This window comes from Anopheles nili, chromosome 2 (genome assembly GCF_943737925.1).
Source record: "Anopheles nili chromosome 2, idAnoNiliSN_F5_01, whole genome shotgun sequence".
In the NCBI taxonomy this organism is placed as follows: domain Eukaryota; kingdom Metazoa; phylum Arthropoda; class Insecta; order Diptera; family Culicidae; genus Anopheles; species Anopheles nili.
This window is the reverse complement of record NC_071291.1, coordinates 53,811,459-53,835,864: the sequence shown is the minus strand read 5'-3', so window position 1 is coordinate 53,835,864 and position 24,406 is coordinate 53,811,459. Positions and strand designations below refer to the sequence as shown.

The 24,406-nt window shown below is 48.6% G+C and overlaps 5 protein-coding genes across 6 annotated transcripts; 2 read left to right on the top strand and 3 right to left on the bottom strand.

Annotated features, from left to right (window-relative positions):
* Positions 1–880: 880 nt before the first annotated feature.
* On the bottom strand, positions 881–7,616 carry LOC128731706 (transcription termination factor 2). Its single transcript, XM_053824838.1, has 5 exons — positions 7,553–7,616; positions 7,422–7,466; positions 4,214–7,341; positions 1,100–1,257; positions 881–1,025 (listed from the first exon to the last, which is right to left on the bottom strand). Exons 1-5 carry the CDS (start codon positions 7,614–7,616, stop codon positions 881–883), a joined length of 3,540 nt encoding a protein of 1,179 aa, XP_053680813.1.
* LOC128720913 (dynein regulatory complex protein 11) lies at positions 1,452–3,946 on the bottom strand. Its single transcript, XM_053814613.1, has 2 exons — positions 1,677–3,946; positions 1,452–1,599 (listed from the first exon to the last, which is right to left on the bottom strand). The coding sequence occupies exons 1-2, from the start codon at positions 3,944–3,946 to the stop codon at positions 1,452–1,454; spliced, it is 2,418 nt and encodes an 805-aa protein (XP_053670588.1).
* Positions 7,617–9,906: 2,290 nt separating the features above from the next.
* On the top strand, positions 9,907–16,045 carry LOC128731472 (neuralized-like protein 4). The gene is made up of 5 exons (XM_053824594.1): positions 9,907–10,068; positions 10,134–13,981; positions 14,066–14,170; positions 14,377–15,419; positions 15,492–16,045. Exons 1-5 carry the CDS (start codon positions 9,907–9,909, stop codon positions 16,004–16,006), a joined length of 5,673 nt encoding a protein of 1,890 aa, XP_053680569.1. The 3' UTR covers positions 16,007–16,045.
* A 121-nt stretch (positions 16,046–16,166) lies between these two features.
* Positions 16,167–18,305, bottom strand: LOC128731645 (T-cell immunomodulatory protein). The gene has a single exon (XM_053824777.1). It carries the CDS (start codon positions 18,303–18,305, stop codon positions 16,470–16,472), a length of 1,836 nt encoding a protein of 611 aa, XP_053680752.1. The 3' UTR covers positions 16,167–16,469.
* Positions 18,306–20,630: 2,325 nt separating this feature from the next.
* On the top strand, positions 20,631–24,378 carry LOC128730638 (BAG family molecular chaperone regulator 2). 2 transcript variants are annotated; one of them, XM_053823715.1, is made up of 3 exons: positions 20,631–20,738; positions 21,529–21,671; positions 22,743–24,378. In XM_053823715.1, the coding sequence occupies exons 1-3, from the start codon at positions 20,632–20,634 to the stop codon at positions 23,105–23,107; spliced, it is 615 nt and encodes a 204-aa protein (XP_053679690.1). In that variant the 5' UTR covers position 20,631; the 3' UTR covers positions 23,108–24,378. The 2 variants fall into 2 exon arrangements, with proteins under 2 accessions (XP_053679690.1, XP_053679689.1); XM_053823714.1 differs by lacking the exon at positions 20,631–20,738 and adding an exon at positions 21,075–21,265.
* Positions 24,379–24,406: the final 28 nt, after the last annotated feature.

The following is a 24,406-nucleotide window of genomic DNA, read 5'->3' as shown; positions in this document are numbered from 1 at the left end:
CACGGTAGTGTAGTTTAGTGATTGGCAAATCACATTTACGACGTAGGTTTTAACCATGGTACCGGTAATTACATCAAGATCCCCATTACATACATATCATGAATTGTGGTAGCATATTTGAGGCAATGTATCCTATGAGATACCAAAAATTTGCAAAAAAAAACAAGCTGCAACCAAAATGTTGCATCAAACGTGTGGTAGAGAACGTACATGCAGCTGATTAGGCTGAATAGTAGACGCTTTGAATACAAAACTATGCATCGAAACGAAACATGATCCCAACGAAGAAACACTCGCGTTAACCACCCACACGTCATCGACACTTTATCGATTTGGATGTGCATGGGTACATTTTGTTGAAACATTAGCGACCTATAGCAATGCGCAAATTGAAAAAAAAAAACAGATTCTACACTAATGCAACCAAACCGTTAGGCCAAACCCAATATTCGATGTGGGGTACACATTGTATTTTCTTTCGCACCCACCATCTCACGCCGACGAGGCAAAAGCAAAACCGTGTTACCCCCCAGCCACAAAGTACGGAAATAAATTGCATCTACTTTGGTTTATTCCCCAACGCAAACACAACGCAATAGCGGTTTATTTTGCTTAAATTTTGCAGGGCTTTCCTCTCGATTAACACGTCAGTTGTAGATCATTATAGTTAAATCGTGATTATATTTTATGCTCTCGCAGTTATTATATACATCGCGCTCTCGTGATCTCGGCCTCTTACACTCACTATAAGTAATTAAAAAAAAAGATGCTTCTACAGTCCACACTAAACTGAACACCCCACCATCGATGTCGAGGCTGGAATGATATTGTACTGCAATCGAATTATCACAGGACCGAGGCGGTGTGTCCGTCGATGAGCCTACAACCCAAACAGCGACTTCAGATCATCAATCGTCAGCTTGCTGCCCTTGTTCATCGTTCCGGTCAAGACACCGTCCGCGATGCCAAGCTTGTGCTGTTGCAGTGCGTGAATTTTCTGCTCGACTGTGTCGACACACATAAACCTGGAAGGGATGTGGAAATTAAAACAATCCGTTAGACCGCATCCAGCTTTCGATTGCTCGCCCAAACCACTTACTTCCAGATGTTGACCGGTTTCGTTTGACCCACGCGATAAACCCGATCCTGTGCCTGCGCTTCCAGCTGCGGGTTCCAGTGCGGATCGAGCAGAAAGAGATGGTTGGCTCCGACGAGATTCAATCCCACGCCTCCGGCCGTAAGCGAAAGTAACATAATCTGTTTCGAGGAGACAGAAACAATGAACATCCAGTTAATGATTTAAAAAACGCTCTTATTCAAGCTACTACCACACAACCGATAAGCATATTGATGTCGTTACATAGAACGCGTTACAGAAACCCACGATCGCATAAAATCGTCACACGCTTTATTATTGTTTCGTGCACTTCAAAACATAACCACCCGGTGTTTTATTTCTTTTTCTTGGGAACATTTTCCATCTCCATCATGGCCTCGTGGTCCTTCTCCATTTGTTTCGATCGGCGCCGACCGAGGGGCGTTTTGCACCACCAATACAGAAAGGCTTCCTCTTCCTCCTTATACACCGGTTCGAGTGCACTAAAAAAGCAGAACGGATAGTTTTAAGAGAAGGCTGAAAACCCCTTCTAAGTGTGTAAGCGACAAACGACGCACACCTCAACGCATTGATCAGCTCCAGATGAGTCAAGGGGTGAACTCTCAGCTGCAACATCCGCTTGCAGGTGATCACTTCCCGAATGCAGCGCACCACCGAACCGATAGTGTAGCCGTCGGAAATTTTTGCCATCGCACCCGTATCAAACTGTCGATGTACGCCGCTGTAATGGCTGAGCAGCTCTTTCCACGCGTACGACAGCGCCCCATAATCCGGACGGGGTATGTAAATGAACCGCTGGTACGTCTGCACCATGAGCTTCATGTCCGCTTCCCAAGGACAATCTGACGTACCGATCAGCATGATGCGATCCTCCGGCTGAATGTTCTTCACCAGCTTCGGTAGGTCCTTCTTCAGCCGCTTCGGATCCGTCCGGTCGGTTTTGGGGATTTTCTTCATAAAAGGTTTCTCCGCGTCCCCGAAGTAGATCACCGACGGCTGGAGCAGCCGGGACACCTTCGAAATCAGGTGCATCAGCATGATGAGGCCCGATTTACCCGGATACTTGCCCACGATGTTTGGCGGGCTGATATCGAACAGCACCGATCCCGTCTCGGTGCAGATGGCGTGAACTAGGGACGTTTTTCCCGACCCCTTCGGACCTGCGATCAGCAGTGACTTGATGCACGGTCCAAAGTTCCGGATCGTCTCGGAACCGAGCGGTAAAATGCAGTACTGTTTGATCAGCTGTCTAACGTCACCCGGGGATGGATTTAGGGCACTGCGAGCCGCATAACTAAGATCCCCAACGTACGACTTTATCGGCGTTTCGGGGTACTTCTTGATAATACCGTTCGTGACGAGCTCTTCGAATAGCGACTCCGTCGTCCGATCGGGCGTTAAATCTTTGTCCTTCTTCTTTTTGCCCTTCTTACCGCTACGGCGGGCTTTTTTGCTGCTTTTCTTAAGCTTTTTCCCGCCGCGATCACGCTCCAGCGCGATTTGCAGCAGCTCCAGCTCCTGGCGCATTATTTCGTCCACAATTCTTCTCAATTCCGCTTCGACGTCCGCATACTTCTCCTCGTAAATCATGTCGTCGTAGTACGTTTGCCGAAGGTTCTGCGATTCGTCCTTTCCTTTCCACACTTCCGTGTACTCCTCGATCCCGCTCTTAATCTCCGGCAGGAAGGACGATTGCATCGGTTTGAACGCCTTATCCAAGCCTTCCTCAAGCGACACCTCCCCTGGCTTCTTCTGAGCGAGCTTCTCCTTCCCACCACCTTTCAGCTTCGACTCGCGCGAGGACAACACCGACGAGCGGCTCATTTCGCTTTCCGTTCCCTGCCGACTGAGCAGGTGCCTCGATCCGCCCGCTTCCTCCGACGGGAAATCAGGTAACCGACCCGTGCGCTTCTGGTACTCCTTGAACCACGTTCGAATCTCGTCAGCTATGTCCTCCGTCATGGCGGCACCCTGCTTCACGCTTATCTCTTCCTTCACGCGCACCAGCGACCGCTCGTAGTCCTCCTGGAACGCCTTCTGCTGCTTGTAGCGAAACTGCTTCAAATCCTCCAGCTCATCCACGGCCGTCCGGGCCGACGTGACGGGAGACGGCACCATACCGATCAGAATCATCTCCTCCATCTTCTTCCGGCGCGTCTGGCGACGAGTGGCGTATCCTCGCCATACCTTCTGAATCTTCATCGCCGCGTTCAAACCCGTCGTCGATTTGTCCCGGCTGCTGTCCGGTTTACCCTTCTCCTTCAGTATCTTCAGCTCCTTCATGAACTGCGCTCGAAGGCGTCCTTGTCGGGCGCGTTCGTGCGTTTGGATGATTCGAATCGCCTCCAGCTCACTTAACTCTTCCTCCACCACCTCCTCATCCAAGGCGCCAATTTTCTTCAATATATCATCCATAAATTTCTTCCGCTCGTTCAACTGTTCCTCGCGCTCCCGCCGGAAGTAACGTGGAACGTTAACCTCCATGCTTAGCGGCGTAAGACCCAGCTTCTCCACCACGGCGTCGCTGTAGCTAAATTCGGTCATATCGATAATGACCAGATCGTGCTTCAGCTCCAACATTCGTCCGAGACAGTTGTCCAGCAGCTTCCGGATAAGTATGCGCTTCTGCGGCTGCACGAGCTGGTCGTAGATTTCTTCCAACCGATTCGAAATAACCAGATACCGCAGGTACAACTCGTACACCTGCCCTTGGATCTCGCTCCGATCATGCTGGGCTTCGATCGCCTGGTACTCGAAATCGTTGACCGCTAGCTTTTCGAGATCTTTCTGTGCTCCCGTCCAGAGCAGATTAAAGGTGCGATTCGACATTGTTATCTTTTGGTATCGATAAGACGACGTACACTGAACACTAGACACAACACAGTGTCGGCATATAACAAGGAAAAGCGTAATTCAACTGCTCAAAACTATTGACAACAAACCAACAAACAACGGTTCCCAAGCAACGCGTCCAACGGCTAATGTGAAACACGCAACAGGTTAGGAAACCATTCGTAACTTTCCCGCGGAATGAACGAAAGGAAAACGCGCATGACAGAAAACCCGCATTACCACATGAGACGTCGGTTTACTTACCTTCGATTTTCCAGATGGCTTGTTAAACTCCACCACAATGTCGTTCCGCAGCTTCACCTGAACCTTGCCCGTCAGCGAAACGTACGGGATGGAACGGTTCGAAAGATGCGAGCCGAGAATTTCCAGCATGCTTGTCCACTGGGACACGATGATCGCTTTATCGTCGGTGCCGAATATTTTCTCCTCCAACAGCTGCATTACTTTCTCGATCTTCGAACTGCTGCGCTCCATGCGAAACACCGGATTCGACTTGAGCATCACCTTGGACAGCGCTTTCGACATGGCTTCCGGTCGATCGAACTCTTCCGATAAATTTAGTTTAATTTCCTCACCATCACCCTCGCCTTTCGCAAGCTTCGCCTCATGCTCCGCGATCACGTCGTTCAGCTTCAGCTTGTTTAGCTGCCCGAGCAAATCGACAGCCCCGTCGAAGCTAGGCTCGTCCACGCCGGACATCTCCAGGTTACCCTGATCGTCGTCGGACAGCATCTGTTGGATGAGCCCCGGATGGCAGCAGATCTGTCGCAGACGGAGCAGCAGCACCAAAATCTGATGTTGCTGCACCTCGCCGGCCCCATCGTTGTTTTGCATACGCTTCAGCTTTTGGTGCACCATGTCGAAGGCAGCATTCGGAGCTCTTTGCGCCTTGAACGTGGGCCTTCCATAGCCCCCAAACCCGGCTACTTGTTCCTTTTCCGCGCGCTGGTGCAAATACTGCGCGAACAAGGTTTTCGAATACAGCAACACCTTCTGGTAGACATTCATCTCGTCCTTCTCCAGCTGCACCTCGATCAGCTCGACCGTCTTTGGCGGTAAGCTGTTCAGAGCGCCGCGTTCTTGCAACTCCTTCTTGGTGCGTCGAAGCAATATGGATTTCGTGATCGTGTTCAAGCGTATCGCACCTCCGGACGTTTTGTTGTCGATCCATCGCTTCCAGTGGTTCAGATCGTCGAACGGTGTGCAGCGGAGGAACTTTAGCAGGGCGTACATGTCCATCTCCTTGTTTTGGATCGGTGTGCCCGTGAGCAACCACCGATTGCGTCCTTTCATCGCACAGCAAGCCTCCGACATGGCGCTTTTGTGATTGCGGATGACGTGAGCCTCGTCCAAAATGATGCGCTCCCAGTCGACCCCATAAATGCCCGATTTATGTGTGGCATTGTGTTCTCGCGATACAATGTTATACGTCGTTATCACCATGTCGTACTTGGCTAGTTTGCGCGGCTTCGTTTCCCTGTTCGTGCCATGGTGCACGTAAACGTCCAGACTGTTGCGTTTGACGCGAGCCGCCACCTCGCCTTCCCACTGGCGCATCAACGAGGCAGGACACACGATCAGTGTACCACCAACGAAGTAATCCTTACGCCCTTTACCCATCCATCCGCCGTTCCCATTTGGTGTGCGATTTTCTTCGTCCTCGCTATCGCTATTCTGTGCAAGCTGCTCCCCGTCTGGGTCGAGTTCGGCCGATTTCAACACCAGCGAAATCATGCTCAACGTCTTTCCGAGGCCCATATCGTCCGCAAGAATGCCACCGTGCGGTTTCTGTGATTCACGCCACAACATCCAGGCCAGAGCGTGCCGCTGATGGTTCATCAGTTCCACCTTCAGCAGCTTGGGCGGATCGGCCAGCGTGTCCTCGGTGGGGCAGGCTTCGATGGATTTGTGCAGCGTCGCCAAACGGTCCATCGTCAGCAGCTTCTGGTTCTCGAACGTTGCCATACCCTGCTTTCCCGTATGGCGTGGTTGAATATCGTCAGTCGCTTTTTTGATAGTATCCCACGATACATGCTCCCGTGGTCCGCCAGCACTGCTGTTGGCGCTGGAATTTCGCGAGTTATCCAAACTCTGCAGTGGCTGGTCGAAGTTCTTCCTTATCGCGTTCTTGATACCCTTGCTCGGTGTGGCCCTGGTCATGTCGATGTTCTTAGACAGTTCGAATATTTGCGACTTCACCTCCGCCAACCGGCGAACCAGTCCAGCGCCCTGATCCGGTAATTTGGCACGGTTCTTCATCACGCCCTCGATCAACACGAGCTGACTCTTCAAATCGGCCATGCGCCGTATATTGGCGTCGTACTCGCTCTGCGATACGCGCTCGGGGACTCCACCATGGCCTGACCGACGCACGAAAGCCGTTATCGTAGGCTGCACAAGGACTTGAGGTGCAGTTTTGGCGGCTGGCGGTTCAAGCGAAGGAATCTGTGACCGTGATCGCGCGCTTGGAATCACCTCTTCGTCACTGCTAACAGACAGAATTTCGGCAGATTTTTCAACCAGCTCTACACTGCTCGATTCGTCACGCGACTTCTGCGGGGACTTTTCGACATCTAGCTGTCTCTCCTCGACTTCTTCAACATCCAGCGGTCTGATCTGGGTTGACGAAAGTTTTTCACCGATTGAGGCACGGAGACTGATGGAATGTCGACTTTCAGCCGGGGACAGCACGCTGGATTCGTCCGCACCATCATCGAGCTCATTTCCCGATTTTAATGTCGACGAGAGCTTCGTGCTAATCGAATCTTGTTCTTCCGCTTGCGACTGGAAGGTGAAAGATAGCTGTTGCTTGGTTGCATTATGAGCTGGTTCGTCTTCGGGATTGTACTTGCGTAGGGACAGCGAAGCATCAAAAGAATTGCCATTTTGCGACCCGCCGTCTTTCCCGCTGTTCAACGGATTCTCGTCTTCCGTGTCACTGTCCGAGAGAATCTGCACCGCTTTGCGGCTTTTGCGCTTCATTTGCTTCGCAATTTGTTCTCCCGGTTCGCCATCAGACAGAATTTCCTGTTCAATCCGATGTCTGCCTCTTATTTGCTCATCGTCACTGTCTTCACTTTGCAGGTTGTCGTCTTCATCGGTGTACACGGCTTTAGCTGTTGGACCAAAAATGCTTCTTCGCGTGACGGGTGAATAAACGCTTCGTTCGGCATCGTTTTCCTCATCAGTATTGGATGTCCGATCAGAGGAAGATCCGTGAGAGGATTCCGTTTCAGATTCCTCGCTGCTGTCGCTATCCGTTTGCTTAGGATGCAATGACATACGCATGCTTTGTCGATTCTTCATACGAGGCTGAACACTTTCCTCTTCACTTATCATGGAGTCATGCGAATTTTCAGCTTCGGAGTCGGCTACGGGTTGTTTTGGAAAAAATCAACAGTTACATTTAGTATCTTAACTACAATCCAAGCCAACTGCCTTTGCCACTTACTTTCCTCGATAACTACCGATTCCATATGAATATTTTTGCGGAATGGTTGTTCTGTCGCAAAGAGAGGATATTTTATTAAACACATCAACAAATTACTGAGCGGCTTTCGACTTTGTCCGCCGTGAAATTTATCTGCTCACCCTTGTATGAATCCTCTTCGGCGGAGTCTTCAACGTAAAAGCTATCAGCGGACATTTTGCTGCGCAAAGATTTCTCTATCTTCAACAATACCACCAAACACTACGAGGATAAAAGATGGCTACCGAAAGTATCGCGGATGGATTTTACTGGACAAAATTTCCCCAATACCTTTTCAATTGGCTGATTTGTTTAAGGATCTAAAACACGCGAATGAAAACAAAGCAAACTTGATGTAATTTGTGCTACTGTCAACAGACGAGCGTATCGCCGTTATTATTAGTTTAAATTTTAAATAGCTCGAGCAACTGTTATATATTACTGTTATACTTGTAATTGTAATAAATTACTCTTGCCGAGAATAAACAAAAATAACAAAGATCGTACAGAAACATCTAATAATAATATATTTATGATGAGAGTAAAAGATATTTTAATAAAATTCAAAGAATTGTAAAAATGTGAAGTTTTTAAAATATTGTACACTTTTTCACAGGATGTAATGTCAGAATGCATGCAGAAATTACTATGCATTGGTATACCTTTTTCACAGGGACAAAACAATCATAACAATGCAGAATCTGAATAGCGATGAAATAATTAATTTTACTTCATTCAAATTAAACTACAAACAGCAACTTGAGCTAGAAAGTGATGATCAAAAAGAATGGCAGTGCATAGAAACTGAAAATAGTGTTATCTTGTATGTACAAGGCGAGGAGGAAACAAATGAAACACAACGAAATACAAACGCTGATTCTATTGACATCCGGCACTGCATTATAATCGACGAGACCCTTCATGTGCGTATTTCAACCATCAATACGCACACCCAAATATTCTTGGGTAATGGGGAACCGCTGCACTTCTACTCCCAGTTGCTAATGTGTATGCATATACTAAACGAACCTTCTTACGACACGGAAAACCTGCCGGTACAATTATCTGAAACGGAAAGCACAATTTTTCAAGTAAAAAACGAATCTCAGAACAGATCAAACGATGATCGATGATAAAGAAAAGCTATAATGCTGAAAATTTCATGCTGCCCAGCAAGATTCCACCGATTGCTTTGCTTTTGCTAGAACATTAAAAAGGTAGGCATGAATGTGAACCCGCACATTAGTTTGGCTTATCAAATCAATTTTCATCGTTCTCTATCTTATTTGTTCCTTTACAGATACACAATGCATTGTAACTGCATTGTTCCTACTAGCGGCAGTGCAATGATATCATGAATGTCTAAACTGTGATACCTTTCACAGAAAACGCAAACTAACCAGCTGAGTTTGAAACATGAGTAACGATATTCTCCTGTCGGCGACACAGAGCAAGCGGAAATACTGTGGTTGTATCCAGCAACAAAGCAAGCAAGCAACTGTATAGACTACAGACGCCATAATATGAGTTAAATTTGAGCGATGACAACAGTATCCAGGTTTTGCAAACATGACATTTTTCGAAAACATAATAACCAAAAAGAAATCATCTTACTCAGATGCCACAGGAATCAGCTTTCTACCAATGACCATCAGATATGGAAAGCATAATCTTGATACCGTTGAGAAGACTTTTGTATGTAAGTTACGCGAAAGGCACCACAAGAGAGTTGTTATTGTGGTGTGTTGTCACAACCGACGTTTTATAATAAGAAAGAGAAACGTTAAACGTTATGTGACGAAATAGCTATGCAATCGAATGAATGTGCTGCTAGTTTTAAAAAACGTGTATTATAAGAATATTTAAGAGGTGATTGTAAATATAGTGTACGTTTTCAAGTGTTTTTTATGCTCTTAGTAGTAATTATTGAGGAACGAAATCTGATTCCTATCTGAACTAATGACGAATAAGAAGGGAAATCCATCATCCTTTTTCTTCTTCTTTGCAAAATTTGATTTAGCCTTCTATATTTAAATACTCCAAAGAATCACTTCTAATATATTCAAAAGTTTACCACTTCTTTATAAGCTCGGCTATCTAGAGTCATATGCCTTACAATGAAATACACTGGATACAACCGTCCACTTCGAGCAGCAGCGATTGTATGGCTACTAACGCTGCCCGTAAAGGGTTTTGTTTTTACAAGGCCAACAGATGCACTGTTTACCAACAACAATCAGCTGTTGCTGCAATTCGTTTGTTGTTGTTTTGGAAATGTCAAATTGTAGCGTCGGGCCGTGACGTCACCGGGTAGCCGCGATCGATTTTTCCTAACATTCTGCAGCACGCTGTCAAAAGTTTTCCCTACTATCCGTTAGAAAGCAACCCGTCTACGCCTCTGGGGGAAACGCATCCACAGGCTAGTGTCTCGTAGGATTGTCGGCAAACATTTGTTCCGTCAGTCGAAATGTCGTCGATGGTTTTCCATCGACGATGCGGCAAGCGGATAACGTTGTCGAACGGGAACCGCACGGCGATGCGAAATGTGAGCGAGTTCAACCACGGACTGGTGCTGAGTGCGGAACCCCTTCAGGACGATGCATTATTCGAGGTGCGAATCGACGAAAAGGTAGGTCATTTGCACTGTATGGACACCAGGCAAGGACTTTGCTACCCTAAAGCATCCTTCCGTAGATACAAGCATGGAGTGGAAGCATCGAAATCGGAGTCACCACCGTTAACCCCGAATCGACGGAACTGCCACCGTGCGCTATGAAACTTCGGAACACCACCTGGGTAATGTCGGGCATTTCCGTGCTAAACGACGGTCTGCTGCTCGTGGAATCGTATGGACTCGACTTGGAAAAGCTGGGCGAAGGGGACCGCGTCGGTGTGCAACGGACTGCCCGCGGTGAACTGGTGTTTTTCGTGAACGGAGACCCGCAGGGAGTGGCCGCCAGAGACCTCCCACGGCAGGTGTACGCTCTGGTGAACCTGTACGGCAAGTGCGTCCAGGTAACGATTTCATCCGGTCAGCCCGGAGAGCTTCCCGGCGAATACGGTGCGGGCGCTTCTTCCGAGGATGTCAGCGCTTCTCCGCAGATTTCGCAAAACATCGACCTACCGATGTCGGTGGAAATGTCCGTGACAAGTGCAACGGCAACGTCATCTACCACGACGATGACAACGGCGGCCACAAGTAGCTCGCCAATTCCAGCCGGTAACGAAGGTACGAGTGATCCGAGCGACAAGCTACGCTTTCACACACGCTGCGGTACTTTGGTGAAGCTCAGTGCCAACAGTCGCACTGCCGAACGACGACGACCGCTCGATGAGTTCAACAACGGTGTCGTCATGACGCACCGGCCACTGTGGGATAACGAGCTGTTTGAGATCCGCATCGATCGGCTCGTGGATAAATGGTCCGGTTCGATTGAGGTAGGCGTAACAACCCACTGCCCATCGGCTCTGCAGTTCCCTGCGACGATGACGAACCTACGCAGCGGTACGATTATGATGTCCGGCTGCGGGATACTAACAAATGGTAAAGGAACCCGCCGCGAGTATGGCGAATTTAACCTAGACGAGCTGCGTGAAGGTGACCGCGTGGGCATGATGAGAAAATCGAATGGCAACCTGCACTACTACATTAACGGCCGCGATCAGGGTGTGGCCGCAACACGCGTCGCCCAAACACTCTGGGGTGTAATCGACCTGTACGGCATGACGATTAAGGTGACGATCGTCGATCGGGACGAGCGTGAACAGCGCAATCTGGTGACACGTCGCAATCATCTACTCAGCATGCCGGCTCAGGTGCAGGAGCTTCCGTTGGGAGGTTTACCACACGCACCAACGGCCGGTAGTCCGTCTGAGGTGGACTGTAGTGGTGCGGCATCCGGCCTACTCGATCGATTGCTATTTCATCCGATGTGCGGATCCCACGCGAGTGTTACGCATAGCGGACGGACTGCATTGCGCCCGAATGCATCGGATGATTTCAATAACGGTGTGGTTTTAACACGCCGACCATTGCGTCCAAACGAACTGTTTCAGGTGCGGTTGGAGCGCGTCGTCACGAAGTGGGCTGGTTCGATCGAAATGGGCGTCACTACGCACAGCCCGACTGAGCTTGATTTCCCTTTCACGATGACGAACGTCCGGTCTGGCACGTGGATGATGACGGGAAACGGCGTGATGCACAACGGCATGACGGTGATCGAGCAGTACGGCCAAAACCTGGACCGGTTGCAGGTAGGCGACCGAGTAGGGGTCGTACGGAAGGACGACGGTACGCTCCACTTCTGGGTGAACGGAATTGACCAGGGTCCAGCGGCCACCAACGTACCCGAGAAGGTGTACGGCGTGATTGACCTTTACGGACAGGCGGCCCAGGCAAGCATCGTCGACACGTCCGAATGTGGCACACCGGATACGGGCAACTCGACCATCTCAAATACGACGTTATTCCCATCGGCGGAACCTCGAATGCGCTTCAACACGTGCGTTCACGGACGAAACGCGCACATCCTCAGCAGCGGGCTGACGGCATGCCGGCCAAAGGCACTGGCCGAGTTTAACGATGCGATCGTGTTCAGCAGCCGGCCACTACGCCAACGGGAACTGTTCGAAATCGTACTCGAGACGGTGGTCGATCGGTGGAACGGTAGCATCGAAATCGGCGTGACCGCGATGCGACCGGACGAGCTGTCCCTACCGAGCACGGCGACGGATCTCGAGCACGATACGATCATGGTCTCCGGCACGACGCTCCTGCTGAACGGGTTCACCGTGCGTAACGATCTTCCGTTCGATCTGGACTCGCTTGGGCAGGGTTCGCGCGTTGGCGTCATGCGCAACGGGGACGCTATTCATTTCTTCATCAATGGCATCGATTTGGGAGCGTTCTACGAATCGAAAGCCCCGAACCTGTACGCCGTGGTCGATTTGTACGGGCAGTGTGCGCAGGTTAGCATAACGGCACCGACACACGTGGGTGCGACGGTTGCGGGTGGGAGTGGTGCGATCGGGGACCTGCGTGCCCCGTACGCCATCAGTGAAAACTCTCAAAGCCTGCAGGCCACGTCCGTGATCCAGCCGATGGCGCTGGTGGAATCGAAACACCGTTGGTCGTGCATTTCCGGAAATGCGGTTACGCTTGGGCACAACTGGACACTGGCCACCCGTGGTACTAATGCCGCCCTTTCGCACTGTCTCGTGTTCTCCGATCGGCCACTGGTGGCGGGTGAAACGTTCGAGATTAAGATCGTCGAGGTGAACCCGCTGTATGCCGGGTGTTTGCGCGTCGGGGCCACCGATTTGAATCTCTCCGATGAGCACGTGCGCAAGAACATCCCTATAAGCATGCGGCGCATCCCTGCGAACGTGTGGTACGTCAGCGGAAACGAGGTGCGGCATAATTCGACATTACTGCAGCGGTCACTGGCTTCACTCGAGTGGTTACGGGTTGGTGATCGTATCGCAATCGAGCTCACGTCAGCTCGAACGCTACGAATTTTGCTGAATTCCGAGGACATGAATATTTCCTTCGCTAATCTACCGGATCCGGCTGACGTGTTTGCCGTGGTGGAGCTGATCGGATCGACAATGGCCGTGCAGGTGATTTCCTCCCAAGGTCCTTCATCGCCGTTGCGTCCTTGCAGCCTACGTCTGCAGGATTCACTGGAACTCGGACTTGACCCGCTGAACAAGCAGGACTCGATGCTGGAATCGATCGACTCGGACAGCCTGGCGATGGAGTTTTCCGAGCTGTACCTCGGGAAAAACGTTACGCTAAACGATGAGCGAAAATCTGCCACGCGAGGTCAATCGTACAACCAAGCGGTCGTGTGCTTATCGCGTCCACTTTGTAAAGGACACAGCGTGAGCGTGCGTGTGAACACGATCAACCCGCAGTGGAAGGGTACGATCGCGGTTGGGGCACTTGGAGTTGCGCCCGGGACCGCTTCGGCACAGTATCCCTTCCCGACGTCGGCCATCCTGTTCCGGAGACCGTGCTGGATTGTGACGCACGATTACGTTAACATAAACGGAACCAAAACGCAGTCCCGCTACGGTGAACTGCTGGATGCGATCCAGCCGGGGACGATTATAACGCTTACGTTGACCCACGCAGGTAGTTTGGTGGTTACGTGCGGTCAAACCCAGCTAGAAGAGCTGGCTAGCGGGTTGCCACATCACGTGTACCCGGTTTTCGATCTCTACGGAAAGTGTGAGCGCGTGACAATCTACAACGGTGATCCGAAGAATGGGAGCCCAATCGCTGAAGAGCTAGCTGTGTTGCCGAATGAACCACAACCACGTTCGGTTGGTTCAGCTGGCGGATCCACCGTCGGTGCTGGTGGTCCGGGTGATACCAGCGGGATGGCAGGAGTCGGTATGGCTGCGGGTGTGGTCGCGCCGGACACCGGTGAGAACGTACCGCAATGTGAGAAAGCCGATCTAGAGGTGCACGAGAAGGAAACGGATCAAACCGTCGTTAGTCAACCGGCCGTTGCAGGCGGAAGTTCGTCGAGCGCTATGTAAGTTCTGCCTTTTGTTGATAATCAGCGTGATTACGAGGTGATTTTGGGTTGTATTGATTTATTGATTTGTCTTTTTTTAAGGAGCCGCTCGGTGATGGATTGCGTATCGGAGAACCTTTTGATGAATATTTCGATAAAAATACGCACCGCGAACGAAGCGCGCAATCAGGAACTGTCGAATTCTTGGTGAGTACGGGACCGATGGAATTTCTTTCTATGACTAAGAATGTCTCGTAGCTGGATAGGTAAAGTCCTGCGTACGGAGGAGGCTCAGTAGAGATGCGAACCCGATACTATCGTGTGTTTGTGCCCCATGCTAACGCTTCGTCTATCGAGTCTCCCCTAATTTTACTCTCAAATGCTGATAACTATGGACGTCCATTCCATTACAGTTGCCTTCGTGACTCGCTGCAACTGCAGCATTCGACGAATCTCAACATCCAGCGAAGTCAGAGCACTCATCGATTCAACGCGAGCACCATGCATGGGAGTTTCGACAGCAACCGAGGTGGTGGTGGTGGTGTTGGTGAGCAATCACAATCCATGAGTTCCGGAAACTACGACGAAGGATTCGAGGATTACTCGCATCGATCGACGGCCGCAGGAGCGGTTGGTTCAAATGCTCCTGCAACCGTGGAAAATGAAACGAACACGGTCGATCGTGGCGTCGGAGCTGGTGATAACACCGATACCAATTATCTCGATGACGTGGGGGAGTCAAATTTGGATTTCAACGTACAGCTTAACACCACCAGTTCCGGAACCGGTGGGGATGCAGAATATGATACTAATCTAGCGGAATGTGATGCAAATCACAACCAAGTGGCCGATGAATCGATGGAGGATGAAGAAGACGATGACGATGAGGATCGGGATCGGAATACGTTGGCGAACTCCCGCCGGTCGAAGCTTGGTCTTCCGCTGGAACCGGTGGGTGGGAATATAAGTGCAGCAGCGTCAGCTTGCTCGTCTCTTTCATTTGCGGGAACGCAACGATTAGCTCCGGAAGGTGCTGAGGATGGTGAAGATGGAGGACAGCACGTAAATCAGCCACCGGTGCCAGTGACACAAGCTTGCAGCACACTTCCACCACCGATGGCGATCGTTCCGGTTTCGGTTGAGAACCGTGATTGCGACTATCGCAAGCTGGTCATGAGTTTTAAGCGAACGCTCATGCTTCCCGATGCATTTTTCGCGGATGATCCGTGTGCGTGCTATTGTTCCGCTTGCCTATTGCCGGTAATGGCCGATCGGGTCCCTGTGGGTATTACGGGCGTGTTGAAAAACTGGGTTCGCTTTCGGTTGAACCAACACACAGTGCTTGGAGGGAGTAACGTGAGCACGGTGGATGATTTTGTGTGGACGACGGCGTACTATAATACGCGCGTTGATAAAATACGCTCCGTGCTGGATCACGGACAACCCCTTCCGATCGGTAAGTCTTTGTCAATTACCAGAAGTTTTGGGACGAATATTCACGATAGTTTGGTTGATTTTCTCGCCACAGAAACAGGTCAATTGCCTGTTGAATCATCCTCCACCAGCGCCTCGATGAGTGACAACTTTATCCCCGGAACGCACATATTGCTGCGCTCGTTTCCCGATGTGACGGATCTAACCAGTGCTGGAGCAGTCTCAAACGCCGGTTCGAATCGAGGACGACCGTCCTCCCTTCGCTACATGGTGAATGGGCAATTTTTCCACATCACAACCGCCTTCGAGGTGCGTGTTCGTTCACAATCGCTGTCGACCGTTGAGGTCAACCATGGCGATCAGCAAAGGATAATACCAGCGGACGGGTCCGGTAGCACCGGTGCGGGATTGGCTAGCAATCCTGGCACTGCAGCACCAGTGCCCTCAACTCAACCCGCAACTACGGCTCTGACGAGTACGGTGGCCACGGGACCATCAGCGGGAGCCTCCTGCAACAACGCTAATGATTTCACATTCCGCTCCTGGACAACGAAGGAAGCCGACGCCTGTGTGCTGACGGCACTGTTGATACATCTGGTCCCGGTGTAAGGAGCCAACAATATCAAACATCGCACCGCATCTATGTCAAACAGCTTTATAAAATTAGATTTCATGTCCTTTCTTCTCTGCTAGCTGCTGTTTAGACTGTTGTGTTGTATTTTTCATCCGAAAGGAGGTTTCGCACATTTACCATTTACTTATTATTTCGTTTATTATCGTTTAATAGGTTACACGCGTATAATAAATAGTTAACATAGAGACAAGACTCGTTCGAAACAAACAAAACTATAAACTCATAATTGGCTGCACTAGATTTCGTTGCTCCGACGTGCAAGAGAAGTGTAGGGAACGCAACGCAATCACACAAACAAAACGGCTAAAGAAACTGTGCAAAGGGCCAGTTGTCAGTTGGGAATGAAAATCAGTCCAATCGGCCCTCCGGAAGGAAACGTCGTCCCACTAGCAAACCGCAAAATGACGTCCTAACGCCACGAGCAACTGCCTGTTCCATTTACATTGCATCGAAGTGAAACCGGTGTGCTTCGAGCGATCGCTGTATCCGGTCCTCGCGCTTCTCCTTCGCGTACAGTATGAGGATGTTCAGCAGGATCACGAGACAGATGACACCGAGCGCGATCACGCTCATCACGATCAGCTTGCTCGGTGTGACAAACAGCTGAGCCTTCCAGCGCTCCGGTTCGTCGATAGGGTTTGGCACGACGATCATCTGCGAGTTTGGGATCAGCTGTGTCCAGGTGCGCGAGTTGTTCGACAGCCCGACGGTGAGCGAATCGACAAAATTTGGTGTCCTGCCGAGCCCGAACGTGGTGAAGGGCAGGTGTAGCGAAAGGTAGGCTGACTGGGGTAGCTGAGCGGACGCTCCGTGCTGTGGTTCGCCGTCCTGCGTCGTGGTGTTGTACTCGATCCGTGGCCCGGGGAGATTCGTACCGAACGTGCGCTTCTTACGTCCAAGCGGCGTCAGGATCTTCGGTCCACTGCTATTGCTCAGCCCAGTCAACACGATCACCTTCACGAAGTTGGCATCGTAATCGAGCGAGTTGCGGAAGGCGACTGGGCGCGTCCCGTTGCCATACCGCTCGACGAAAATCGCATCCAGAATACCGTCGTTGTAGAAATCGAAAAACGATCCCATCATGGTGCCGTTCGAGAAAGGAGCTAGTGCTTTCCACCGGACGACAAACGTGCGCGACATGTGGTTGCAGGCGCTCTTCTCGCACGGCACGTTCTCCAACAAGAACGTCTGCATCTGATCGCCTGATTTGGTCAGCGTAGCCAGTAAGTCTGGGTAGCCGTCCAGGTTGAAATCGCCTCCACGCAGTGTGATACTCTGGGTGGCCCAATTCGAACCATCCGGCACTACAAAGTGCCATGCGTCGTTATGATCGTCCTTGAAATCGATCTGCAGATCGTGCAGGTGGTTACCGTGGTGTACGAAGATGCTCGAATTGGCACACTTGTCATCAAAGCACATCGGGAACACCGGCAGAAGGCTCCCGTCTAGCTCGACATCTAGGAAAATTGCCCGCCCGACGTGCTTCTTGTAGTTTCCGGCGGGGAAATCAATCTTGTGGCTGTAGCCGAATTTGACCGGGGAATCTTCACCCAGCCACACCTCAAACCCGCTCGTCGTGGTGAGAAACAAATCAGCCGTAAAGTCCTTGTTCAGATCGATGACGGCGTGCGAATGCGGCGTGGACAGTTCCGTTCCATGCGCTCCTTCGAGGTGCACCTCGAACGGACCCCGCCTGCCCCTGTCGTCCGGTTTCTTGAAGATCCAAAACGTCCGCTTCCGCTGCATGTCCATGCCGAACAGATCGATAATGAAATCGTTATCATAATCCAGCGCCAACGGCTGGCCAATCATTTCGATCAGTGGCTTCTCGTCCTCGGCCGTGCAGTTCATCACCTCCGAGGCGCCCCAGTTGATGTAGACGTGCGTCCGTTCATCCCCGCTTCCCGCACCCTCAGGCTGGACCGTAAACATCACGTCCATGTACGCGTCTCCATCGAAATCGCCCGGCACGATGCTGGTGATCCTGTGCCGTAGGTACTCGCATTTCGGGCCCTCCTTGAGCAGCGGCTTGTCGTCGCTCCCGAGCAGGATTTGCAGCGTGTGGAAGTTATTCCGCAGCACGAACACATCCGTCAGCTCGTCCGAGTTAAAGTCACCGTAGGCGGCCGGAATCGCATCGGTAAGCTTGTCGAAAACGGTGCTGGTGATGTCGATGATGTCACCAGCCCGGACCGAGGTAAACCGCTGGTTGATCGATAACGGCAGCAGAAAAATCAACAACAGATGCGCCACTGATAGGAAGTGGAACTTCATTTTCACTGCGTTGATAACGGAGGCTATTCGAAGCCTCTCACTGTTATGCTATGTTTACTTGTTTGCGTCCTCGATTACATGCATCAACTAACTTTGAACAAATTCTACGCAGTGTCACATCGCAAAATGGAGCAGATTTGGCTTTTCCGGATCTGCGTTATTTCTTTTCTACTTGCCGTTGTTTTTTATGCCTTTTTGATTACAGCGTTGCGATTGTTGTTTATATGATTCACTCGTTACACTAGCGATTTTAGCTCCTGTGTCAGGTTGGATAAGAGTGAAATTCGAAAAGCGACACATGACGACAGCTGAAAATAGTAATTTCAGTAGAGAAACATAAAATTTCTACCATAGAAGTAGATAGGAGTGATATAATTCATTTTAAAAATATTTCAGGCACTCGTCATGAACACATATTTGAATGATTGATTGATCTCTTGCCATTTTGCGCAAGAGTTTTTAAATTGATCTCTTCCCATTTTGCGACGTATGTTTTGTGATAAAATGTTTGCTTTTTTGTTTGACTAGTAGACCAATGAGGTCATGAAATAGGGGACAGATTATATCCCCTGTTCTGCAATATTAATAGCAAGATTGTAGCGAATATTGAAACGAAAAGAATTCCTACGTGCTATTTTCGAAATTCTCGATCGCAAGTCGAATAAAAACACCGCTATGGGCCAACCTTGCCGAGCTCGTGCGCAGTGAAACGAAATGTCAAGTCTCGCGACGAAAGACTGAGCAGCTGCTGCATTTGCAAGGGGACACCGAACAGCATTCCGAAAAAAACAACATCGCATTTCAAGTGAGCTAAGCGGCAAAAGCGATTTCTATAGGCAGGTAAGAAGTGATTTAATGTTTCTGCTGGTGCACTTTGTGTGCCCGTCGTAAATGCAGCATCGAAACGGAACCGTTTTCCCGGAACAAGAAGCGAGGCAGCAGTGCAGCATAAATCGATTGAATTTTTAACACCCTCATCATTTCGGGGATGTTTCTCGTTGAATGCATGTGCTGCAGTTTTGTAGCAGGTTGCGTGTTAATCGAGCAGTATTTGCAAAATAATAACCCCGTCCTGCAGGCTTTTGTACGGTGGCATATCGCATCAGTGCGCTTCAAAATGGCCTTTATATACACATCTCCAAGATGACTCGTACGGTCGAAATGAAACGTCGCTTCTGTTCGTAGTTTCTTTAACATCCTCCCGTTGTGAAGCCAGTTCCCATTGTTTCTGTAGTTAGATGCATTGACATGTTCTATTGAAAAGCATTGCATCGGTGCCTGCAGTGATGTAGTTAGAATTACTGAACCGTTAACGCAGTCTCCGGCGTACACACGGGATGCACCTGGCGAATGGCCGTATACGTCAATTCGTCCGTTGCTCTGGTGTTGTTTTCTGCACCATTCGCTGTGAGACGTCTTTTTGCCGTCAAAAAACCCCTCCCGGTGGTTGCCTTCACCATCTCAAGCAAACGGCGTCTCTGCGTCGTCGGGTCAAACTGAGATGTGCGGTTCCTTCTGGAAAATTCGTTCGCACTTTTTACCAAAGCGCTGGCGGGGAGTGTGAAGCAACAAACAGCGTTAAAAATACGCTTGATTGAAAGGCTAACGATTGGATACGTGGGTCAGCGAGTTGGTTGGTGTGTGATATTTTCTACTGGCAATCGGAAACGACCTCCCAACTACGTAGCACGGTTCATTGAGTAATCGTCGTGTCCGCGGTTCACTTCTAGTGCGCGTTGAATGCAAAGAACCACCATTTCTTTGCTTGGAAAAATGAACTGATTTGGTGACGCGGACATGGTATATTTTCGCGTTCAAGTGTCACACGAATCTACGCTACGGCGATAGGAAAACAATCGTGTGGTGAAGAAAAGCGGCCCGTTTTATGCTGCGGTAAACTGTGTGTACGTCCTTGGCCGACTTTGGGTAGAGAATTTTTCCCGAGACGTCTTGAGCATTCGTTTTACCGCGTAGAACAGAACACGAACGAACGCGAAACCGGAAATTCCGCGCACGAAGCGAAGCAGCTGGCGCCAAAAAACGTTCTAGAAGGATCCTTTCCGATGCGTAGCGGTGCGTGGTGTGTGACGGTGCGAATTTGTGCTATATTCGTCATCTAGTGAATTGGACCTAAAATGCATTGCATGCACTGAAAAGCTCTGGTGGAACGCTATCGGTTATCCTGCCAGATGGTGTTGGATCAAACTGTTGGATGTGAAGGAATAGTAAAATAACGTCAAATATACTGCTGCGGTTAGAAGGTTTCTAGAAATAGGCCGTTCATTTCGTGATACGGGCCATCGAGTGCTACCGGCCATCGGGCATTATGGGCGAGGATTGGTCCTGCTCGAGGGGAAGGAGCGCTAAACGGTCCCGTTTCGATCAGCAGTTTGATGCAGCGTTCGGTTCCTCGAATGTGGCAAGCACGTCAAGGTAAATTCCCATCACTTCTCTACTAACATGGTTCTTTTTTCTGTTTTTTCGCTTCTTCATCCTGCCGCTACAACGGGCTTTTGAATAGTGATATTGAATTAGACCGTAAACAAACAGGAAATATAAACAATCAAACATCTAGATCGGCATCCCTTTTTTGGGCGCAACATAAGAAAACAAGCAGATTTGTTTTGTGCGAGTGATTTCGGGTTAAATTTTGGTCGTGCGTGGGAAGCAGTTCTGGTGTTAAGTGGAGTTCAAGAAGGAAAAAAAGAAAGCATTTTCTCTAATTGGCACAGTGCTGTGTGAATTCGTCAACGGACAAAACGGTGGCTAATGATATCGCCGTCTGCGTTTTTGGGAGCCACATCTGCTAGCAACAAATCCGCATCGAATAACGACGAAACGATGGAAGTGGACATTCAAATTTCGTCCGATTTCGTGGGCGCTGTTGTGGCAAGCGGTAGTGGTGGACCTCGAGTGGATGAAGCCAACAACGCCTGGTTAAACAAGCCGCCGATGGAAAGGTGTTATTTGTTTTCTCTCCAAACATAATTTAGTTTTTTTTTATTATATGTTTTCACGATTCGCCTGGTTGTTCCCTTTTTCTCACTTTTCGTTGTCAGAGAACGATTTCTTATCTCTTTTTCCTCCCGTTTCATGGAAAGAGAACCGTTTGGTGCAAACCCCCGTTTATGATTTTGTTATTTATTGACCAGTTTTACTAAATATGATTTTATATGTTTTTTTTTTCTTAACAAATTACGCCTCACTGAATCCATACACGCAGGTTCATCGACATTCTTGATCAACTCGACACCAAGGTTGAATCATTGCGCAAGGAAGCGATGGTGCTTCGGGACAAGCGAGATTTTCTCGCAATGTCGGTGGATCTCCTTAAGAACAACGAATACCTCACTGGGTTGAACGAGAGTAAGTTTATCCATGTTTCAAGCTGTAGATAATTAGCAACCTAATTTCAATGATTTAATGTCGTTAGCAGTGAAAAAAAATACTGAACATGTTTGCAATTTCTCCTTGTCGACGGAGGGTTGATTATACTCATCAAAACATTATCGCTTTTGCTCTTACCACTGAGTCCGGACGCATTTGGTTCGAAAACGTTCCATAATACCTCAGACGTATTTGAAATTTGTCTGTATGCTATTGTACTTTTCCAATGTTTTTTTTTCTTTAATCCACGTCGCCAAGAATGTGTGCTACACGCAACGCTAGAGATAAGTTTATCAGCTGTGCAGCTTGGGTGGAATGTATATGTGTATATATGTTCGACGGTACTTGTTCGGTAAATGTTGGGTCAGGTCAAGGATGGTTTCAGTTTTTTAATTGCTTTTACTTTTTTGATGAAAAAGTGATGCATTAAGCTTGAATTAATGCTTCATATCGATAAAAGTATTAGGGTATTAAATAAAAAAATCTTTAAAATAGTGGATCGTTTTCTCTGCTATTGTCGTTAAACTAAAGCCAATTCGCTATTTTGGCAGCGTTCCATATAGTTTTCCATTTGAATATAAAAGATCGAGGGTGCAACCCTACGTCTTTCTAATGAATAATTATTCATCTCGGTCTAGGTAGGTGGTTCCCAAAATAAATCCGTTCGCTTAATAAGGGAACGATACAATTTTGGCGGCTTAAGATCCCCTCACCACCATAGCATGACCCATTCCTCGTCCATGTCTAGCAACCGGTTTTCGTGTCACTCTCAAAGTAGGATTTCAAAGAAAAGCTCCATAAATGGCGCGCGTGTTTGAGGATTCCGGGCGCTTCGTTTTCGATTATAACGTGGGAGTTTTCTTTTTAGCTGGGGAGTACTATGGAACGATCCAACATGGTAAATTGTTCAATTTACGTGGAACGAGGAATGTGGAATACTCTTTCAGAGGCTTGAACAGTCCATAATGGACCATTTTTGTTTAATGCCATTAACAACGCACGTGTATCTTAAATACAAACAATTTTTTAACAAATAACATCTTTTTTCAGATGAACGTGATGAAATAAACTGCTATGTCCAGCGAATAAGCAGCCGCCTTGGAACAGTCGAGTTGAATGTTTGCACGGTACGTGATCAAAGCCAGGAGGATTCATTGCACCACGTCAACAGCCTGATCGACATGATAATCTCAAGTGCGGATCCGGTAACGTCGCGCCAAAAGTGCCAACAGTTTTTGAACGCTTGCAGCACCACCGATACGAGCGTCTACACGGATGTCGATCCCAGCACGATCTGCACTGACAAGAAGTTTGAGAGTGTCCTGCTGGGGTGCACGCTCGATGATCAGAAGACGATCAAGAAGCGGCTGCAAGCCCTGCTGGTTTACCTTACGCAACAAACGATTGTTCATTGAAAGATGAGTGACGTATGTAGACGATAATATGGATAGATAACAGCCATACGGCAAGCTTAGATCGTGGGATTCTCTGGGAATCATCGGAAGAACATAAAAGATGCGTAGAGAACACCACGGGGACATGTAAGCACTATTTTGCTGCAAGTGTGTTAGAATATTATTGTAGAATTCTTTGCATACTTGCATACGGATTCTGGTACACTGTTGTGGTGTGAAAAACGAGCATATGACAAAAAATAGCATGAATATCGTGTAAATTGTCCCTGGATCCACCGCAAGCATGCTTCCGATTCTATTGAATTACACAGTGGGTTACCAGTGTCTCAAGCTTCCGTGTCGTTGCTTTTCAGTGGCGCACAATGCACATGAAACAGCCTTTCAAGCCAAGTTCAAGTTTTTCGTAAGTGTTTGTGGGTAATATCTCTCGAATTGTGTTAAATACTTCCGCTTTTAGGATTTAATTTGTTTACCTTTGAATGCTACATACCACTATTTAAAAAATATGTTTTTTTAAACTAATCGAAAACTTTTTTCTCCTTATTTTTTTTTAATATACTCACATTATTCTTACAATTGCTTGCTGTATGGTAGGGCATTTCCTTCGCTTAGTGGAGTATGAGTGTATCAATCTGTGCCACATGCTTGGTGTGATCTGATCGCTTATAATAGCTTCCGCAGCACATATGTATTTCGGAGGAATTTGCCGTAGATTTTCTGTGTTCTTAATTTTGTAATGAACCCGGATATAGACTGAGATGGTTTTTCCGTGATGAATTGGCTGTGCTTTAGCACGGACGGAGCTCCCCTCTGAACCGTGGGCATTATTTCAGCACTTAAAATTGCACTGGTAACCCCGACTACGCCATGTGTCATAAGTACAGCTCGATCTGGATAGAAAGAAAGCTCTACAAGCTGGTTTTGGTAGAAATAAGCATACATTTCCACATATATCCTAAGCCATGGAAAGCAATAGAACGTTATGGTTTTGTTTGATGGTTATTTGTAGCCTATCATCACTGCCAAATGGAGATTTGTAGTAATCAATACAATACGCATGGTTCCATATATACCACTTTCGGTCATTGAAAGAACATACTTTGTGCAGTATAACATTTAAAACAAAAAAACATAATTTGTAGTTTGTCATTTACTTCGTGTGTTTTGTTCTCCGTAAAATCCAGCTTTTGTAGATGCGGCAAACCGTTTCGTGAGAGTGTGCTGCCGCAAGTAACGAATGACGACGATGGTGATAAAAATGTACTACACGATAGACAAATAAATACTTCAAAATATAAA

Excerpts from the sequence above, each read along its gene's own strand:
- LOC128731645 (XM_053824777.1), bottom strand. The coding sequence starts at position 18,305 with ATGAAGTTCCACTTCCTATCAGTGGCGCATCTGTTGTTGATTTTTCTG.
- LOC128720913 (XM_053814613.1), bottom strand. The coding sequence starts at position 3,946 with ATGTCGAATCGCACCTTTAATCTGCTCTGGACGGGAGCACAGAAAGAT. Across the intron at positions 1,600-1,676 it reads GAGCTGATCAATGCGTTGAG|TGCACTCGAACCGGTGTATA; the intron begins GTGTGCGTCGTT and ends CTGCTTTTTTAG.
- LOC128731472 (XM_053824594.1), top strand. The coding sequence starts at position 9,907 with ATGTCGTCGATGGTTTTCCATCGACGATGCGGCAAGCGGATAACGTTG. Across the intron at positions 13,982-14,065 it reads GGAAGTTCGTCGAGCGCTAT|GAGCCGCTCGGTGATGGATT; the intron begins GTAAGTTCTGCC and ends TCTTTTTTTAAG. Across the intron at positions 14,171-14,376 it reads CAGGAACTGTCGAATTCTTG|TTGCCTTCGTGACTCGCTGC; the intron begins GTGAGTACGGGA and ends ATTCCATTACAG.
- LOC128730638 (XM_053823714.1), top strand. The coding sequence starts at position 21,075 with ATGATATCGCCGTCTGCGTTTTTGGGAGCCACATCTGCTAGCAACAAA. Across the intron at positions 21,266-21,528 it reads AACAAGCCGCCGATGGAAAG|GTTCATCGACATTCTTGATC; the intron begins GTGTTATTTGTT and ends CCATACACGCAG. Across the intron at positions 21,672-22,742 it reads CCTCACTGGGTTGAACGAGA|ATGAACGTGATGAAATAAAC; the intron begins GTAAGTTTATCC and ends ATCTTTTTTCAG.
- LOC128731706 (XM_053824838.1), bottom strand. The coding sequence starts at position 7,616 with ATGTCCGCTGATAGCTTTTACGTTGAAGACTCCGCCGAAGAGGATTCA. Across the intron at positions 7,342-7,421 it reads ATCGGTAGTTATCGAGGAAA|CCGACTCCGAAGCTGAAAAT; the intron begins GTAAGTGGCAAA and ends AACAACCCGTAG. Across the intron at positions 1,258-4,213 it reads AGCCATCTGGAAAATCGAAG|ATTATGTTACTTTCGCTTAC; the intron begins GTAAGTAAACCG and ends TCCTCGAAACAG.